The sequence below is a fragment of the Physeter macrocephalus genome, chromosome 18 (genome assembly GCF_002837175.3).
Source record: "Physeter macrocephalus isolate SW-GA chromosome 18, ASM283717v5, whole genome shotgun sequence".
Classification (NCBI taxonomy): domain Eukaryota; kingdom Metazoa; phylum Chordata; class Mammalia; order Artiodactyla; family Physeteridae; genus Physeter; species Physeter macrocephalus.
In genome coordinates, this window is record NC_041231.1 from 105,222,317 (window position 1) to 105,242,396 (window position 20,080).

The 20,080-nt window shown below is 51.8% G+C and overlaps 2 protein-coding genes across 4 annotated transcripts in view; one reads left to right on the top strand and one right to left on the bottom strand.

Annotated features, from left to right (window-relative positions):
- Nucleotides 1-14,389, top strand: part of LYRM4 (LYR motif containing 4) — a 145,675-nt gene extending 131,286 nt beyond the window's left edge. Inside the window, exon 3 of the mRNA XM_055079825.1 lies at nucleotides 13,465-14,389. Within this exon, the coding sequence (XP_054935800.1) occupies nucleotides 13,465-13,485 (21 nt within the window). The 3' untranslated portion in view covers nucleotides 13,486-14,389. The remainder of the gene's footprint in view (nucleotides 1-13,464) is intronic.
- PPP1R3G (protein phosphatase 1 regulatory subunit 3G) lies at nucleotides 758-10,826 on the bottom strand. 3 transcript variants are annotated; one of them, XM_028479659.2, is made up of 2 exons: nucleotides 8,417-10,826; nucleotides 758-5,579 (listed from the first exon to the last, which is right to left on the bottom strand). In XM_028479659.2, the coding sequence occupies exon 1, from the start codon at nucleotides 10,652-10,654 to the stop codon at nucleotides 9,596-9,598; it is 1,059 nt and encodes a 352-aa protein (XP_028335460.1). In that variant the 5' UTR covers nucleotides 10,655-10,826; the 3' UTR covers nucleotides 758-5,579; nucleotides 8,417-9,595. The 3 variants fall into 3 exon arrangements, with proteins under 3 accessions (XP_028335460.1, XP_028335461.1, XP_023977514.1); XM_028479660.2 differs by having other exon boundaries at nucleotides 8,402-10,826; XM_024121746.3 differs by having other exon boundaries at nucleotides 5,568-5,579; nucleotides 8,939-10,826.
- Nucleotides 14,390-20,080: the final 5,691 nt, after the last annotated feature.

A 20,080-nucleotide genomic window follows, 5' to 3' on the forward strand; every position in this document is an offset into this window, starting at 1 on the left:
GATCCGTGGAGCAGGTCACCGTGGGCAGGAGCGAGGGGCCGGCGGGAGGACTCCCTCAGCGTCCGCCCCTGACCGATGGCTCTTAGGACTGGGTGAACTCTTCCCGGCAAACAGCACCGCACCCTGGGGGCCTCTAACCAAATCTCAATCAGCCACTGCCCACAGCAAGAGGGAGACGTAAGTGCCGAGCTAGGACACGGTGGGTTTGCCCACCCCTGCACTGAGGGGCTCTGGATCTCAGGGAGCTGTGAGATGGGGCGTGTGGACCTGGGTCTGCCCGCTCTGTGCCGTCCACGACGTTTCAGATGCTGCGTGAAGGTGTCCAGGTGCTGGTCAGGACTGCAGCACGTGTTGTTTCCTGCTTTTGACTGTTCCAGACAACACTGCAGTAACCCTCCTGCACGTGCCTCTTGGCGCCCACGTGTGCACGCCGACGTGCGAGCGGGGAGTTTCTGATCAGGGAGTTACGCGTACGGTCACAGCTTCAGGAGATGCCGCCAGACAGGTTTCCAACGTGACAGTCTCTCTCCCTGGATGTCTGGACATACTTGCTCGCGCAACCGGTTTGATGTAAAGGGGTGGACGGACACACCAGCCTCTAGGCTGAGAAGCAGCTCCCTGCGGTAGAAGGCAGCAGCCTTTGTCCAAAGACCCCCCGTGCCCTCCACCACGAGGAAGACCCACCTGAGGGAAACAGGCAGGGCCACGTGGCCTCCCAGCCCTCCCCTAACAGAGCGCCTCACAGCACCCGCCCCAGGGATGCCAAGTGTCAGATCTATGGGGGGACGCGGCATTTCCTTACGTGTGTGGAGCTATAGCTCGCTGGGGCTTGGAGAGGAAAGGCAGGTGGAAGTGTGAGCATAGACGCAGCTTGGGAGCTGTCCACGCCAAGCTCCAACCATCCCGGATGTGAGCTCCGTGACAGCCGCGCCCCGCGTGTCTTAATCCCCACGTGTCCCAGGGCCACGGCTGTGCCTGCCACGTGGGCAGTGCCCCATCGACGCTTGAAGGGACGGTGAATGGATTCCGACCAGCTGACTCAGGGCATGCTGGCCACCGCCGGGCGCACAGAAAGAATTAGACGCAGTTCCCCCCCGCCACACACACACACACGCCCCATGGAATTCGTAGCCTCTTTATAAGAGAACAGAATGTTGAAAAAGTTTTGGAGGACAGGGTGACAGGAGAATCAGCTCCAACAGAGACTGACAAGGAGCAGCTTGAAGGAAAGGGGATGAGTGAGGAGTGGGCGGTCACAGACCCGCAACAGGCCACAAAGAATGGGCGTTCAACAATGTCAGACAGCAGTCGGCAAACAGGAGGCCCCCAGACGTAGCTGCTTAACATGGGGCGGATACTCTCTGAAGAAGCTGTTGCAAGGAAATGCAAAGATAGAAGTCCGATGAACATACGTACATTGTACGTGTATATGTGTGATATACGTGTCATGTACATCCCGTCCTGTGAACAGCAGAAACCAATGGCTGTCCGCCCAGGTACCGGGAGCAGTCTGTGAGGTTCGCACAGTGGGAGCCCCTACAACGTGTTCCCCAAATTAGAAGAGTCCTTCGCTCCTCCTCTGTTCAGATGAAGTCAGACGGTTTCCATCCTCAGAACGGAGCCGGTAGAAACCAGCCGGCAGAGGCCAGGGAGGAAGAGGAAGATGCCGAGAACAAGGTGTGTGCTCGGTACTCCACGAGTAACTTCCCTTCGTGCTCACAGCTATGTGGTAAGGCAAGAGTTACTGCCCCCACTCGGCAGATGTGAAAACTCCTGCTCACTAGGGAAGGCACGTATTTGAGAGCACGCGGCCAGCCGGGGCCGAGCTGTGTCCGCTGCCAGCCTGGCTCACCTGGAGCACGTGCATGTGTCCCACGTCAGGCCACCTCCCCGGTGGCTAAGCTGCTCCTCCAGTAGCACAGCGCCTCACGACGCTGTACACTCTTCGCAATGGCAGGTTTTCTTTTTTTAAAAAAAAGTTTAATTGGACGGTGTTGTTGTTGTTATTAACTTTTTATTTGAAATGGTTTGAAGCTCACAGGACTTTGCAGAAAAAGCAGAGAATTCCCCTGTATACTTCACATAGCTTTCCACAGTGATAGTATCTTCTGTAACCTTAGTACATTATCAAAACCAGGAAATCAAAGCTGGGACAACGCTATCAGCTCAGGGTTCTCCAGGCTCAGCACTGAGATTTCAGGACCCCTTTGCTGGGGGCCGTCCTGTGCCTTGTAGGGCGCTGGCAACGTCCCCAGCCTCGGCCCACTGGGTGCCGGTGGCCACCTCGGCCCCCCGCCCCCGTCCCAGTTGTGACCACCGGATATGTCCGCAGACTCAGTGACAGCTTTCAAAGTCCCAAACTGCTTTACGTTCTTTATTCGAATCAGGACTTCGGGTTCAGCATTTTTTTAGGTGCAACACATACAGAAATATCACCATACAGCAGAGCAGCGAACAGAAAATTTCCCCCAAAATCCTTAGAATTGAAAAGACATTTTCAAACCACAAAAATATGATCATCCTTTTAAAAACCGAGGAGGAACACTAGGGCTGGGATTGGACTACAGTAGTTCTCAGTTTAAATAAACAGTATCAAAAATCACATTCACAGAAGTCTGTTACTCACCCCAGACATTCCACGGGGCGCATTTCTCAGGGAGATCTCAAAAGGGAGGGTCATGAGGTTATTTTCTCTCACACTGTTAGAAGGAACCGTACAAAATTCCATATGATCGCATTAAAATATCCTGTCTGGAAGCGTGCTCACTCTTGCCACTGCTGCATGGCTGGTAGAGGACCGCTCGGGCCCCCTGGTTCCAGCTCGCGAGGGCAGGCTCTGTGTCCCCAGCAGCCGTGGTCGTCTTGGACCCTGAGATGCGCCCCTACCCCACACAGGGCTGGGAGCCTCTGTCGAGTCAGAGCTGTCACAGGCAGTCCCCTGAGAGAGCTCGGGGATCCCAGACACACCGGGGTGAGCTACATTGCACTTTCAGACCCTGGAGGAGTGACGTGGGCGTTTGGGTGACATTGCAATGGCCGTGGACCTCAACCCCGCCGGGCTCTGGGCTCACCCGCAGAAGTCAGACCATTGCTCACGAAGGCTGTGCCTTCACAGAAGCTGGAACTTGCTGCCAGATAACGCCCGGCCTCCGCTGTCACGTACAGGTACCACGTCACAGGTGTCTGCCAGGGCCCCTCATGCCTGTACCTACAGAGGGTGGTGCCGTGCCGATGGCTTCAGAAACCCTTGGCCCTAACAGATTCATCTGGTGAGCTCTCCTGAACCACCTGGATGTGGCAGCGTCGAAAGCAAAGGCCCAAGATGCTATGCCTTGGCCTTCACGGCAGCCTTCAGCCCACTCGGCCCAGGTCAGGGCCTCGGGGCAGGGGAGGCTGCCACAGGCAGGCCCAGGCCCAAAGCAGCGCTTCCTCCCCTGCACCTTCTCCTGGCTCCATTCTGGTGGGCCACGCAGGGCAGGGCAGCCCCCAGCTTCAGAGCTCAACACCTTACAGCCGTTGTGAAGGGGTTTCCTCGGCCAGAAAAACTAGTCTTTCAGGGCATTCACACCAATAGAGAAATTCATTTTAATGACTATCTGGTCAACGGCAAAGTCCAAAATCACTCAGGATCTGGTGACAAAAGCAACCTCTAGTTCAGATTTGGGGGTCGGAGTGCGGGGAGGTTGGGAGCTAAGCAGGGGACTCACAGATTTTTCTAAACGTGGATTACTTTTTTTTTTCCAGAAGAACATATTGTGTATTTCATGGTTAAGGACTTGCCTGCAATTTAGTATCCGTTTATATCTGTCCTTATCCACACAATATCAATTTTTAGATATCCCAGGGACCTTCAAACTGAATTAGATTTATATTTACAACCCCTAATACAGCAAATAGACCTCAGTAATTTCAGGGTTAGCACTTCATTGTGACATGGGTAACACACAGGCTTTGGGATTTTCTGGCTGAAAAATATAATTTTATAAACAACATGCCTTAAGACTGTGCATAAAAACACAACTTCTTAACCAGACTGAAAGGGACATACAAATGGAATTCTCTAGGCCATTTAAAGTGGTTCTAAATATAAACACACATTTCCTTTTATATAATGTAAAAATTAGGCAAAGCCTAACCCCCTCCGAGAAATAGTAACCTCTTCCACCTACTTAGGGTATACAAGATCCTGCTTCAGCTGCCCCAGAACAGCCTCCTGATAACAGGGGTTCTTCACCCAAAGCTGTCCAGAGAGGCACTGGACCCACAAACACTCTAGAGAGCCCTGCCAGGGGCCCCTATAAAGACCATGAGTTTCCCATAACCATAAGCTTCTTGTCTTCTGGAGTGGATGCTTCCTCAACATAACACATGTAGCTATTTGTAGAAAGGCCTTCTGTGGGATGTGCTCATGAATTTTTCAACTTGGACATTAAATGTTCCAAGCTTAGTTCACGAAACCCACCTGCTTTCAATCTTTATTCCATTCAGATTTTCAGACCGAGTTTCCCATTTGGGGATACTTTAGGATGCCGTTGGTTCTCCTGGGGCAGTGACTTGAGCTAACAAGTTTCAGAGAACCTGAGCAGTGCCAACAATATGAATGGAATGAGTAATTACACTGCTCTCATTTTTTTAAGTGTCTGTAAGCGTCTCTAAAATGTCTTTGCTTTACCAGAGGTGTTTGTGTATCTAAAGATTTTCCGGGTTGAACTGGCTCTGAACTCATGACCTAAATAGACTTCTACTCTTCTATTAGATTCACCAGCACATCTTAAAAGCAAGCCCTTGATCTTGGCCATCTCAAAAAATCTCCATTCAGCCCAAATGTCACTCACTTCTTTCCTTGCCAAAATGTGTCTGCTCACAGAGGGCAAAGCCAAAGAACTAAAATCTACAAGATGCAAATACAACGTCTCCCAAAAAGATTTAAAGGAGTTTAGGTCCTAATGAACCTCAAGTTATAGTGTTAGCTCTCTAGCAACCAGCCCTTGGAGGGTTAACGGACCATTTAGGGCTGCGTCCTACAGTCTCCCCGATCAGAGGAAGGGAGTCCAGAGGGGAACGAGGAAACACAGCAGGTCACCTAGCGCAAAGTGTCCATCACTAGTCCCGAGGAGAAGCCAGGGTCAGCCTCTCCCGGGGGTTTCCAGGCACCGGCCCGCTTATCGACAGTAAGGCCAGGATGGCCCTGTAGGAGGACAGGTGGGGTCACTGGGCTGGGCCCAGGTTGTCAGTTTCTGCCCTGCTCCCAGCCCCTTGCCGCTGTGACTGTACAAAACACAAGCCCCATCCCGAAGACCATCCAGGCCTGGCATCACGGGGACGGACCGGGCTAAGCTGGACAGCAAACAGCTCACCGTTTGCCGGGGCTGCCTGTTAAGTCACCACACGCCACGGTGCCCTCTTTTCAACCTATAAACCCGTGTCCATTGCATGAGCCGAAAAGGCACGTCTGTCAGTTCCGTGATGTCACACGAAGGCAAAGCCTGCCATTTCCTCCTGCAGGCCGTTCCTTGCACTCCTGACACAGTACACACGATACAGACCACAGTTCCCCAAGTGCTCCAAGCCACATGCGCCTAAGAAACAAGCAAATGAGTCGGGGAATGAGAAAACTTAGCGTACGAAAACGTGCAAAAACCGTTGTACCAGAAAGCAGAAATACGGACAACTCGTAAAATGATACAGCAGGAGTCCAACACAAATCTCCAAAAATGAAATGAGCAGGGTCCGCGTGGCTCAAAACCCACAGCATCACCGGGGAAGCCCTCCCCCACTCAGGGCAGAGGAGGGCCGACAGGTGAGGGCGTGGCCAGGTGGAAAACGCACTGCGCACCTGTCAGAAGGTTCCCGTCCCTACAGCCCAGGCTCTGGATGACAAACACCCACTCCCTGGTGCCGCAGGAGAGCTGCCTGAGCTGTGGCCCTGCTGCCTGGACAGAGACACTTGGTGGCCCCAGAGCTCGACCAGCTCCCAGGCTCCAGTGCCCACACCCTGGAGTGGGGTCCCGGCCTCCCCAGTTAGGTCTTGGAAGCAACTGGTCACCTCGCTTCGTAAACCTGGGGCTTATCAGGGGACATTTGTTCTGTACAGAAGGCCACATTTCCAGCCACTGCTTCTGACACGTGTCTGGTTTTCTTCTTGTGTTTTTTTTTTTTTTTTTTTTGCCACACCACGCAGCTTGCAGGATCTTAAGTTCCCGCACCAGGGATTGAACCCGCGCCCTCGGCAGTGAAAGCGCAGAGTCCTAACCACTGGACCGCCGGGGAATTCTCCTCTGACACTGTTTATATTGGGACACATACTTTATTCAACATCCCCTGACCCAGTGATCCATGGACCCGCTTGCTTATAGAGAAGAAACTGGAGTCTGTCTGGTGGAGGTCAGGATCATTAGCTGAGCTAAGCAGAACTTAGTTTTTGATCACTAGAGCTGGGTGAGATGTTGAAGCTATTACATTTTCAAGTAGAATGACCCTCACTTATCAAGTGGTGATAAATATTACCACAAAAAAGCCAAGCTGCATTGTGGGAATTTTGCTTTGGAGATAAGTGTGTGTGTGTTCATTCCATTCAGGAAATACAGTCATAAATACTTCCTCAGTACTTCCTCTTCCTTTGAAACTTTTCAAAAACAAACAAAAAGACCTATTTTAACGTCCTTACATTTCTTCACAAAGTGAAGTCTAGGATAAAAAGTTGGCACTTCATAAAATAAAACTGACATTTAGAAGACTGCCAATTCTAGGACTTTGAAAGGCTATAACCACATGCAGAAAGACTGGGCTGTTGAAAATATTTTACAAATTTCTGAACCTTAGAAGAGCTTTTCTCCAAGACTTACGGGAGAGCAAAACTAGATTTCCTTTCCTAACAGCCACGTTTGAAGTTCTTGTATTATTAAATAAGTACTCTTAAAATTGTTTGAATTACAAAATATACTTTTGAAAATCAGTAATGGTTTTTATAAGAATAAAATTTTTGCTGTAAATACCTCTTAAAAATCCATTTCTTATGTATTTTATTCTAGATTTAATGGGTTACCATTTTAAAAGATACCAGACAAGAGGCTCTCTATTTTGATCATTATATTGTGTTCCTAATTTAATTTTAAATAATCTAAAACAATTCAAAAGAGTGCATTACTACCATATAAACTAGCATTTCAAACTGTGTTATAGGCCATATACACTATCAATACTTTTCAACTAAAATGTATTCATAAATACATAAGAAAAATATTAAATGGATTTAGGTGTCGTTATTATGCAATAATGTGCTTTTAAAAAGGAAGTGATATACCAGACCCAATACCAGACATAGAATGAAAAGGCTTGATTGCATTTGTATTTAGTAGCAGAAAAATTATGTAACTCTAATAAATGCTTATTGTTATTGATTTTTGTAAGCACATGTGAATTAGGTATTGTTTCATCCACGTGACCATATTTCAGTCTGCTTTACTCCAAGAGTAAATTGTAATTCATTAACTTGATGGCTTTCCACTAATAAACTAGTACTTAAATTTTTTTTCCATGATCAGTTACCCCTGGAAAACACTGCTATAGTCAAAAAGGACGTCTACAAACCAGAGTTCAATCTAAATACTCCTACAGCTTGAGACATCCCATTTTGAGGCATCGAAATATCTGGCAGTTTTTTGAAGCTTGATGTTAATTCAGATGGGTGCTATATTTTAGCTGCCTTGACTTTCTGTTATTTCTTAGAAGTAAGAAGCAGGTAGGTTCCCCTCCCCAGTACAGTAATAATTGTACATTTGGTGTCTTAGTGTTTACTGTAGCCAACCAAGATTCCTGAGAGTAATGTAACCAGTTTTATCTTTACCCAAAGGAGGTTTACTTCAAGTGACAAATTTTACTAAACGTTTAACTGCTTTATGAAGTATGACTCTCAACATATAGTTTTAAAAAAATACTACTTCTCTGGAGCAGGGGTTGGCAGGCTTTCTATAAAGAGCCAGAGAGTAAATATTTTAGACTTTGCCATGTGGTCTCTGTTGCGCCTGCTCAACTCTACTCTTGTAGCAGGAAAGCAAAATCACGGGTAGTGTGTGAATGAACGTGCATGGCTGTGTTCCTATAAAACTTTATTTATGGACACTGAAATTTGAATTTCATACAATTCTCATGCGTCACAAAAATAGTATTCTTCTTTAGAATTTTTCCAAATATTTAAAAATGTAAAAAAAACATTCTCAGCTCTCAGGCCCTACAAGAACAGGCTTCAGGCTGAATCTGGCCCATGGGCTGTATGATACCTATCCGGGTTCTTAGGAAGCAACAGTGAAACAACTCCCTCCTTAAAGATTAGCATTACAAAACCAACTGATTGTACTAGCCATGTGCTCGAACATACGAAAACCAAAGAAAGACAAGTTACCAAGGCAGGACCAACCAAGGTATGAAGAAATCCAGTCCTCAGGAAGCTCACCAGCCCCGATCTTGGCATCCACAGCCATCAGCAGTGAACGAAGAAGGCCATCCAGGCTGGTGCCCACCGGATTCGGAGCAGGATTTTCTTGCTGGGCGTGCTTCATCATTCAAGCCACCGCTCCCTGCTGTGGCTCCAAGAGGGACAGAAAGCCACCTTTCCATCCCTCATCTCCCCGGCTTGGAGTCCAGCCACCGAGAGTCCGGCTTCTCTGACTGCTAATGGCCCAGGAGTCTAGCAGCTACGATGTGCTTTGCCTACACATCGCGGCTGGACGCCAAAGACCGGTTCTGACGGCGCACCACCAAGGCCTGCCGATTACTCCGGCATTTCAACTCACCAAGCATCTTATTTTGCCCAGGGAAAGAACGACTGATACAAAACACTTTTAAGAACACTCTAGCCCATTGTGGGAAATCTGGGCCTTTCCACGTCAGACAGGAGGGCTGGAAGAAGGGAAATTTGAAAATATTGTTGTTTGCCTACTTTAAAGTGCAGCATCATCCGCTGAAGAAGATGGCCCGACTGCCAAGGTCTCCCGAACTGCCGGGAGCTGAAATATCAAGTAACAGACGTGCACGTGGCCTTTACTTTGCAAAAGGACATTTGTACGCAAGCGCACGAGACTCAGCAAACATTTCCCAGATCCCAGGTAAGAGAAGAGGACTGCCCGGCCAAGGCCCCACCCGGTTTTCTCGAGAAACGGGCCGCGGGCTCCCGCGGGCCCGCAGTTCACGCCGTCCCTCGGCGCGTAGGCGGCGGGATGCTTCGCCCGCTCCCTGAGACCCGAGGGGACGTCCCCAGCTAAAAACAAATCCCAGGGGTTTACAGCCTCGCTCAGGAGTCAGGAGTCTTTTTCGTGGAGAAAGCCACTGCTCGGAATCTCGAGGATTTCTTCCCATTCGACGCGCGGCGAGAACTCCTGAGGCCAAAGCGACGGGAAAGAGGCCGGGAAGGTAGGGCGCTTCGCCGGCTAGGGCTCCGTGCTTGCTGGCGGGTTCTGTCTGGGGCGCGAGCCTGCGGGGAGCGGCTCCCTCTCTCCAGGACGGTGACGCTCCGCAAAGCGTCGCGGCTGCCTGGGCTCCGCGCGCCTCGGCCCCTTCCCGCGTCCCTGCGAGCGCTGCGGCGCCGAGGGCTGCGGGCTCAGCGCGCGTCGGCAGGGCGCACGTAGCGCAGCGTGTAGTTGGCCCCCGCGTTGTTGTCCCAGTACTCGCCCTGGGCGCAGCGGTAGCAGACGGCGAAGTGGACGGCGACGCCCGGGGCGTCCGCGTCCTCCCCCTCCTTGGGCTGCAGGCCCGGGGGCAGGCACAGCGCGAAGTGGAAGCGCTCGGCGCTCGGCTCCTCCTCGGCCTCCCCCGGCCCCCCCGACGGCGCCTCTGGCGGCGGAGGCTCCCCTGGTTCGGGCCGCAGCTCGGCCGGCACGTCCAGGAAGGAGCGCCACTCGGTGAAGGTGTAGCGCACGGCCACGACGCGCGGCCCCGGGCAGCCCAGCACCCGGCCGGAGCCGGTCACCTCCGCGCCCCAGGGTGCCGAGCACTGCACGCGCTCCAGGCACACGCGCTGTCGCCGCAGGCGCTCGGCTGCGGCGCGCGGCCCGGGGAGCTCGAAGAGAGGCCGCAGCCGGGGAGGCGGTGCGCGGAGGGGCGCGGCCGCCGCCGCCGCCGCGGCCAGCAGGCCCGGGAGCCGCTCCAGGTCCTCGGCGCGCGCGGGGAGGCTGCGCAGGCGGGAGAGCACGGCGGGCGGCACCTGCGGCTCCTCGGCCTCGCTGAAGTGCTTCACGCTGGCCAGGCTCAGCCCCAGCGCGTCCGCGAACTGCACCCGCTTCCTGCACTTGGCGCAGCAGCCCGGGCTGTGCGGCGCGTCCTCGGCCCTCTCGCCGCCCTCCGCGCCCGGCCCCGGGGCGGGCGGCCGCCGCCGCTGCAGGAACTTGGCCGCCTGCGGGATCGGGTCGGCGGGCAGAGAGAAGGAGCGCGCGCGGCGGCGGCTTTCCAGCAGCTCCTCCTGCTCCCGGGGGGCAGCCTCTTCCCGCGGGGACGGGGACTCGGCGTCGGAGCTCGGGGCCGCCGACCCGCCGCCGCCGGCCCCGCCACCCTCGGTGCAGAGGACCCCCGGGGCGGGCGGCTCCTCGGCAGGCGGGGCGTCTTCAAAAGGCGCAGGTCCCGGCGCCTCCGGACTTAGCAGCTGCGCCCCCGGGGGCTCCATGACGCCGTCTGACCCCGGGACTCGTTCTCTGGAGACTTGACGCCTGGGGTGGTGGAAGGAGCGCGCGGCGCCCGCCCCGGCCCGAGCGGAGAAGGCAGTCCCAGCCGGCAGGCCCCGGGTTTTAGCCGGGGTGCCCGGGGCGGAGCGGGCGGAGGACGCGGGCCGGGCCGGGGCCGGGCGCGGCCGCTCGGTGATGCGCCTGCCCGCGGCGGGGGAGGGCCCGGGCGGGCGGGGCCCGAGGGCTCCGCGGAGAGGGGGGACGGCGCGGAAGTCGGGGCTCCCTCTCACCCCCTCCCGCCCAGCGGGCCCGCGCGCGCCCTGCCTCCGGAGCTCCGGGGAGAACTCGCGCTCAGCTTCCGTCGTCCTCCGGTCCGCACAGCTGGCCCCGCGGGTCCCGACGGGCCTGCCCTCTGGAGGGTCGCAGAGCGGGCTCCTCCCGCGGTCGCGTCGGCCCAGGAGGTCCCCGGGGCAGGCGCACAACTGCGGAAAACCCGCCTGCGGGCACGGTCTCTTCCTTCCTCCCCAAGTTCTGGGCGCTCGGGAGCGGGCCCGGCCCGGCGCGGGGGGCGCGCCGACCAGTTGTGGGGCGGAGGCGGTGCGGGGACGCCCGGGGCACGTCCCCGCCCCGCCCCTCGTCCCGCCCGCCGCGCTCCGAGCTCGGGCCCGAGCAGAGGGGCCCGCCGCTCGCCGCCGGCCCGCCAGGGACGCGAACCCGGGGGGGCGCGGGGGAGGAGACCGCCCCAAGTGTTTTCTCGCTGTTGGTTTTGCTTTGCTTCGTTTCTAGGGCGGACCCACCTGCCTCTAAGTAGGGGCTTCTCAAGCTCTTGGCGCGGGTCAGCGGCAACTGGCGGGGGTGTGCGAGCTCACGGCTGGGCCCTACCCTAGGGCTTCGGAGTCAGTAGGCCCGGGATGGGCCCCAAAGTATTTCTAGCAAGAACGTGCTGACGCCGGGTCCCCTTGCTGGGATCTTTCGGGCCCGCCCGTGCCCGGTGTGGAATGCTGTGACGGCATCTCGACTTGGGGGCTTACAAGAGGCCCCAGATACACCTGGCTTGTCTACCTGTTGGAACAACCTCAAGGTTTGGGGAAGAAGACGGCAACTCCCTGGCGGTCCGGTGGTTAGGGCTCCGCGCTTTCCCTGCGGAGGTAAGCCGGGAGGTGGGCGGGGGAAGATTTGGGAAAGAAGATCACTGTTTTTACATTGACGTATTATGGAGTGAAGTGCAAAATTTGCCAACTCTCTTAAAGATGAAATAGGACTTCACAGAGACTGTGAGGTTGTGGTGACCCTCTTGGGCTCCGACCTCATTGCGGCTGGAGCTGCTCCAGGGCGGGGAGAGGAGGGAGCCGAACTTACTTAAGGAGGCCCCGCTCTCAGGGCCCTCGGGCCGTGGTCGCAGCCCTGTCCCACTCTTGTTTGGTGGGAACGTCGGAGGTCCCACCCTCGGGGCGCTCTCCATATATCCGAGGAGACCAAGGTTAATCAGAAAGCCGCACGGGTACAGAGAGTCAGCCCCTGCAGCAGATGCTAAGAAGGTGGGATCCGACCTGGTCAGGGAGGCCAGGGAGCCTCTGTGAGGGAGGAGACTGGGCGCAGCAGCAAGGCTGAGGGGGGGCACCTTTCAGCCCTACAGAAGCCCTGGGGGAAGGGGAGGGGAACGCGCGAGAGTGGCCGCGGGCGGCGCCTCCTTCCGGGATCCTTAAGGCAGCCTCTTACTATTGTAGCCGGCCTGGGGCTGGTACCCACCTTGCTCGCAGGTGTCCCACCCCTCCCCCACACGGCCGGCCCCCTCCTCCAGAAGAGCTCCTGTCTCATCCAACCCTAGGTGGGGTTCAGGAATGATCAAGTGACCCAGCCAGTAAGACGCGAGGGGGACGTCCGAAAGGAAGCTTCCATCCTTTTGCCAAGAGGAGGTGCGACGGTGCTATAGCGCCCACGACAGTCAAGGCCACCTTGCCAACCGTCAGAGGTGACGCGATTCCTGAGCGAGGGAAGCACGGGGTCCTTGAGGCACTCGGGTTTCTCAGTGTGAAGGCTACTGGCATTGTGAGCAGGACAGTTCTTTGTTGTGACCGTCCGCTGCAGTCTGAGATCTTTAACATCCATGAGCCCTACCCTCAAAATGCCACTAGCAGCCCCAGGAATCGTGACAACGGAGAAATCCGTACCCCTGTTTGCAAACACCCCAGCTTGGGGGGTGGCACGGCCCCTCCGTCACTGAGAACCAAGGAGCTTGGTCTTTGGACCTCCTACCACGTGAGGTTTAACAGACAAACAAATAAATACAACCTTCTGGTTCAATCAGCGTGACTGGGCTTTCTGCTGCTTGCAGACCAGTGTCCTAACAGGAAGGCATTACTATCATAATTTTGAAAGAAAGAGTAAACGGAGCCTCACAGAGGTCAAGGGATGTGCTGTCAACTCGTAGGGGATAGAGCGGGATCCGGCTCCAGATGTAACCCCAGAGCTTGGCCATTTCCTCCCTGTCTGCTTGCCCTCCAGCCATGTGGAAGTTTCTTTGAACTTTCCTGTTCTGAGTTTTCTCCTTCCCACCAACTTCCCCCAAAAGAACAAACCTGGTTGATTTGTTTGGCTGGGGGGAAAAAGAATGAACGAGCAAAAAAACAAAGGATAGGATATTTATGTGGACAAAAGCTGATATATACAGAACACATCTCTGTGTATGCCTGGCGTATCTCTGGAAAGACCTTGTCGACAGAGGAATGGCTCTGGGGAGCCCGTACCAAGGGACTGTGGGGGAGAGGTGGGAGGGAGCCTCGCTTTTCATGGAATTCTTTGTCTCGTGCAGATGTCTTGTGCGCAGCCCTGATGGAGGAATCGTAGCCTGCTGTGACACCACTGTGCACGTCTGCTACGGGTGCTCCAGACCCCTCACCCGACATCGTGTGACTCCATCTGCTTTCACACCCTCCTGTCTAGTCCCCTTCAGATGACAGTTTCTGCACAGCTCCCCTAGGAACCCCCTGGGCTGACGTGAGCCGAGGCAGCAGGGCCCCAGGCCTGCCTGAGAAAGGGCAGTTCTACCTGGTTTACACAATGGGCTTCGCCAAGCTTTGGTTTGCGCAAAGCATTCCACAGCAGAACCACAATGTCACCATCACCACCCTCACCATCGTATTAAAACCAGCACTCTAGAGGGCGCTCTTCCAAACGCTCTTCCCTTGAAAGTACCGGTGCTCTCCTCGTTGCCTGGAGTGTCCTGCCCCCCACCTCCACTTATTGAACTTGCCTGGTCTTTAAGGCAATTTCCAAATTTTTGCCTCCTTTGGGACGTTTTTCTGGAGCAGCCCAGTTAGTAACGATGACTTCTGCTCAGAGGCAGATTTATGGTGAAACTACGGAAGCTTAAGTGCTCTCAGGCCCCTTCTGATGTGTTCACGTAGTCATGCAGTGAAATAAAATACATGTTTTATGGCAAGATACGAACAATTTAAACATCCATTTTTTTCTCTGCTCCTTTGGGCCTCCTCACTACCCCTTAGAGTGTATTTCGCCTCTGCATTAACCAGACCTCCTTAGGAGATACCATTCCTTCTTAATCTTACAGAGTCAGGAGGACCCACTACTTGCTTTGTATATGCAGGTCTGGATTGTATAAACTGTAAATAATACATCATTTGATGTATAACCCTTTGTCTCAAAAACTGATATAACTGTGCTTTGACAGTCCTCAGAGCTTTCTGAAAGACTGTCTCCCCAATTAAAATCGTCACGTTGGCTTGAATAAAATTTTCCATTTCTTTATTAGATCAACTATCAGTTTTTTTCCTCAACATAGTTTTTTTCCTCGATAATACCATCTTAACAAACAACCATATATATGTAGAGAAGAGGCAAGACAAGGAAAGGGGGTTTATAGTTTTAGGAGTGGCAAACCCAAGAAGATAAATATATGAGAGAAACTCATGGAAGATAAGGGTTGTCTAGTAAGGTTTGTTGTGTAGATTCCTCTGGTGCTGTCTCTGGGCTGATAAGAGCCTAGAATCAATGAGTCTATGAGTTCTCCTCCTCCTCCTGGTATGAGGGAGGGAGACAGCTTCGCAAATGGAAATTACATCCAGCTTTTAGCCAGATTCAAGAAGGGCACAGAGGGGTTTTTTCTTGATTTTCTCAACCTTGTTTCTTGATTTTCTTCAGCTCAAAATAACCCTTATGCCAGAGCGGCACATTTTGCGGTGGCCTATTTGATGCCCTCCAGCGTTCAGTGTGATCCCCTGTCCTTTAGCATGGGCAGGGCCAAGAGATGCCTTCCTACTCGACAGTGATGGGGTGTCACTTCTGTGATTAGGCCTCTTGCTGGCACTGAAGAAGCCAGCTGCCGTGTTGTGAGATGCTCTGGGGAGGCTCATGGGGAAAGGGACATTTTTTGATGGTTATCATGTGAAATAGAATTGATCAGAGCCCTGGGGACTTCCCTGGCGGTCCAGTGGTTGAGACTTCGACTTCCAATGCAGGGGGTGCGGGTTCAATCCCTGGCCGGGGAGCTAAGATCCCACGTGCCTCGCAGCCAAAAAACTAAAACATAAAACAGAAGCAATATTGTAACAAATTCAATAAAAACTTTAAAAATGTTCCACATCAAAAAAAAAAGATCTAAAAAAAATTAAAAAGTTGATCAGAGTCCTGTGTTTGGGGGCACAAACCTATAATACAACTTTTACAGCTGATATATGAAGGAAATTTGAAGGGGATTTTCCAAAATGTTCCTACAAAAATATAGGGGGAAAACATATGATAGAAGCATTTTAGGCGATTAAAAAATTATGTTTTCTGGATTTTGTGATGTTTGTGGTATAGGTTAGGTTTTTAATAATTTATACTTTGTTGTTATTTATTTCCTCATTCTAAATATTCATATTCTTACCTAATTTTTACTTGTGACTTTGTAATCTTTTTCTTAAAGAAGCCTCCCTTCTCCCCTGTCCACAATTATATATTTCAGCCTCCATATAACAGGGATCTGCCCCTTTTTTTTTTTTTCCTAGTTCTGTTTTTATTTAAAATTTTGGGGACTTCCCTGGCAGTCCAGTGGTTAGGACTCCACACTCTCACTGCCGAGGGCCCAGGGTTCAATCCCTGGTCAGGGAACTAAGATTCCACAAGACACACGGCGCAACCAAAAAAAAAACAAAAATACAATTTCGATGTTTTGTTTCTCGTGGATTTTTTTGCATTAATTTGGATTTTTTAAATGTTGAATTAAAATATTATTTATCTTGATTGCTGAGTTTTTTGGTGCCCCTTAAAATTGTGCCCAAAGCAGGTGCCTATCTTGCCTCACCTGAGTCCTGGCCCTGTTTCTTGGAGGTAGGTGAAGCAAAAGCTGAGATATGTTTTCTTCCTCAGCAGCCCATCCTGACTCCTTGGGTTAAGGTTTTAGTTTTGTTTTGGCTGCACTGCGTGGCTTGCAGGATCTCAGTTCCCCGAGGAGGGATTGAACCTGGGCCACAGCAGTGATAGCACTGAATCCTAACCATTAGACCACCAGGGAACTCCCGGCTTAAGGTTTAATTTAATGTGGTCCTGAAAAAAAATTTTTTTAAGTATATATAGCATATGCCTGTACATGCACAGAGTATATTTGAAAAGTTATTTTCATTATTTATTTATTTATTTTTGGCTGTTGTGTCTTCGTTGCTGCGCGCGGGCTTTCTCTAGTTGCGGCGAGCGGGGGCTACTCTTCATTGCTCTGCGCGGGCTTCTCGTTGTGGTGGCTTCTCTTGTTGCGGAGCACGGGCTCCAGGCGCATGGGCTTCAGCAGTTGTGGCTCACGGGCTCTAGAGCGCAGGCTCAGTAGTTGTGGCGCACGGGCTTAGTTGCTCCGTGGCATGTGGGATCTTCCTGGACCAGGGCTCGAACCTGTGTCCCCTGCATTGGCAGGCGGATCCTCAACCACTGCGCCACCAGGGAAGACCTGAAAAGTTATTTTAAAAACTAGTAATACAGCGTGCTTTGTGGGAGGGCAAAGGAAATGACAGGGAGGAAGCTTGCCTTGGAGACTTGCCTTAGAACGTGTATTTTTAAATTTTTAAGGGAAAAATTTCTTAATATAAATATTTTTTTTTCTTATTACAAAAGCAATACTTATTCACTATGGGAAAATTAGGCAATACAGATAAAGTAGGAAACAGAAAGTATAACCGTTCATAATCCCATCACTCAACAATAATCCTATTAGTTAATATCTTTTCCTGTCTGCCCCATTCGCTTCTGCAAACCCATAGCATTATTGCCTGCTTCGCTGGGATGCTTCTTACCACTTACTGCCTCGGCTGGTTCTGACTTGTTTCCAAATTTTATCTCCAATTAGCATATCTCTGCTTGCAGAACAGGGACTGTGTCTAATTGGTCTTTGTTACTTTCCCGGAGTGTAGAATGGGAGGCTTGGTCGGACCTAAAGACCCAAGAGACAGAATAGCTGAGTTCAAACCTCAGCACCATCGTTTCTGCAAGTTATGTGACCTCTCTGAGCTGCAGTCTCCTCATCTGTAAAATGGGACCAGGTGACGGCCCATGCAGAGGAAAGAGGAAAACCCTTGCAAAATGCTTTGCACAGAGCCCACCATGCTGATGCACGGTAATTGTTTTCCGTTATTACCTGCTAGCAACATGTCTTCATTCATTAATTCACCATATATTTATTGCATGCCTGCTCTGTGCCAGACACTTCTCGGTGCTGGGGACACAACAGTCAACAAAATGCGAGGCTCTGCCTCCCGGGAGCTCACATTTTATAAATTTATTTATTTTATTTATTTATTTTTGGCTGCGTTGGGTCATTGTTGCTGCACGCGGGCTTTTCTCTAGTTGCCGGGAGCCGGAACTACTCTTTGTTGCGGTGCGCGGGCTTCTCATTGCGGTGGCTTTTCTTGTTGTGGAGCACGGCTCTAGGTGCACGGGCTTCAGTAGTTGTGGCGCGTGGGCTCAGTAGTTGTGGCTCGCGGGCTCTAGAGCACAGGCTCAGTAGTTCTGGCGCACGGGCTTAGTTGCTCCGCGGCATGTGGGATCTTCCCGGACCAGGGCTCGAACCCATGTCCCCTGCATTGGCAGGCAAATTCTTAACCACTGCACCACCAGGCAAGTCCCATCACATTTTAATGTTGGGATCGGAGGCAAACAACACACAAGTACGTGAAATATACAGCATCCCTGATAATGATACCTGCTATGGAATATAAATCTTTGCATGTAGTAGTTACTCATTAGACACGTTGGTTGAGTTGATGTCTTTTCCCTACCCTCCTGTCCCGCATCTTCTCGCGGTCCCGAGATCCCGTTTCCAATGTGGTTACATAACGTGAGGCCTAAACTCTCGAGACGGACAGTTGCAGACACGGCCCTGGGCGTATGCCTGGAAAGGGCTGCAGCACCCAAGAACGAAGCCCAGAGGCGACACGACATCTGTACCCGTGACATCGGGAGACGCCAGCAGGTGTCTTGACGTGCATTTTCCTCTGGGTGATCACACTGTTGTGCTCCTAAGTTTGCGCTCCTCGGCGATCGATGGTCACTGTTCTCTGAAGTCAGGACAGTAAACAGCAGACTGGACACCGTGCGGGGTGAGAGGTCGGGAGGTGCTGGCTGGACAGTGTGTATGACCCTGTGTGCCTGTCTCCAGGGGTGTCGCCTGGCCTCATGTTTCTGCTGCAGGAACTGCCACGTGTTTACCTTTCCTCTGCCCCCTCCTGACTCTAACGTCCAGGACCCAGCTTGGACCTCCCACTGTGTCAGGGCCAACAGACAACACCACTGTAGGGCAAACACCTGCTTGTCAATAGCAGAAGACCGAAGGCCCAGGGTCAAAATGTATGAGCCCAAGCCTAAAGCAGATCGGAGTGCGGAGACCTGGAGTCCTTTTCAAAGGGAAAAATAAAACCTAGGGTGTATCCTTACACTGTGACAATGTCAGGTTCTTGGATTAAATGTGTGAAAGTTAGATTATTCCTGCCGTATGCCCATAGCCAAGCATTAACATATTAGTTCGTACAAATTTGAAACCTTCATACTATATATTAATATTTAATAATTATGATTCCATTATTATGATGGTTGAAATTCCTCAGCCATCATAATGGACCTTGGGGAATTGGAACAATAATAAAGGAGAGGTAACTGCACTGGAGCCTAAGGTAGAGGGGTGAGTCCCCAAAACCACTGAACAAAGACAAGTGGGTGTGTCATCCAGAGCGAGAGAACTTGGAGCTCGACAGCTAGAGCCCCTGGGTCTCCCCCATGGACCTCTTTGGTCCTAAGGTTGGGACAGAGGATGGACAGGGGAGGTGGGGGGGGAGACTAGGGAGGCCTTGAGCCCCCACTTTAGGTTCAAGCATGTGCCAGGCTCTCAGTTGCTGCTGGGCTGGGCAGCAGTGTCGCTGATCTTCCGGAGCAGGGCATGTGATGTCACAATATTTTCATAGCAATATTAAGACATTACTTGCCTTTTGCACTTTGCAGACATCTGCACTGCACAAAAGCAGTGGTGGGTAAAACCGTGCCAGCATCATTTAAGAATATCCTAGATAAACCAGTAAAAATTATAAATTTTATTAAATCTCAACACTAGTACCTGACTTTTAATATTCTATGTGACGTAACGGGAAATACGCACAAAGCACTTCTACTACTGACATGTGATGACTGCCCGAGGAAGAGCACTTGGGAAATTGTTGTGAGTTGAACCAGCTGCTTTTTTTCATGAAACACCATTTTTTCTTAAAAGAATGACGGATAAACCACGGACATTCACATTTGGGCACAGCATTGTAAATTAACTATACTTCAATTCATCCTCCAGCTGGAGGATAGGGAATGCTACTGTGATAAGAGCTGAAACGGACCAAATTTCACAACTATGAGAAGTGGTCACAGACTGTGGTTTTCAACCACCAGTTTTTTCCTTTTTAATTTTATTACTATTTTTTTGTTTAAGAATTTTTTATTGAGGTAGCAATGGTTTATAACATTATATAGATGTGTCGAAATTTTTTTGTTTAAAAAAAATTGTGGGGGCTTCCCTGATGGCGCAGTGGTTGAGAGTCCGCCTGCCGATGCAGGGGACACGGGTTCACGCCCCGGTCCGGGAAGATCCCACATGCCGCGGAGCGGCTGGGCCCGTGAGCCATGGCCGCTGAGCCTGTGCGTCCGGACCCTGTGCTCCGCAACGGGAGAGGCCACAACAGTGAGAGGCCCGCGTAACGCAAAAAAAAAAAAAAAAATAGTGTATTAATAGAAAAATTGGGTTATAGTAAGGCCAACAGATCAGGAGACAATGGCTATTGAAAAGATGGTTTATTATCACAGCTCCTGAGAGGAGGGGATGTGCCATGGGGGGGGGGGCACACGGGGAAGCACCAGGGTTGGTCAGGAGGCACGTGCCTCTATTGTGGTTTCCATAACAACAAGCC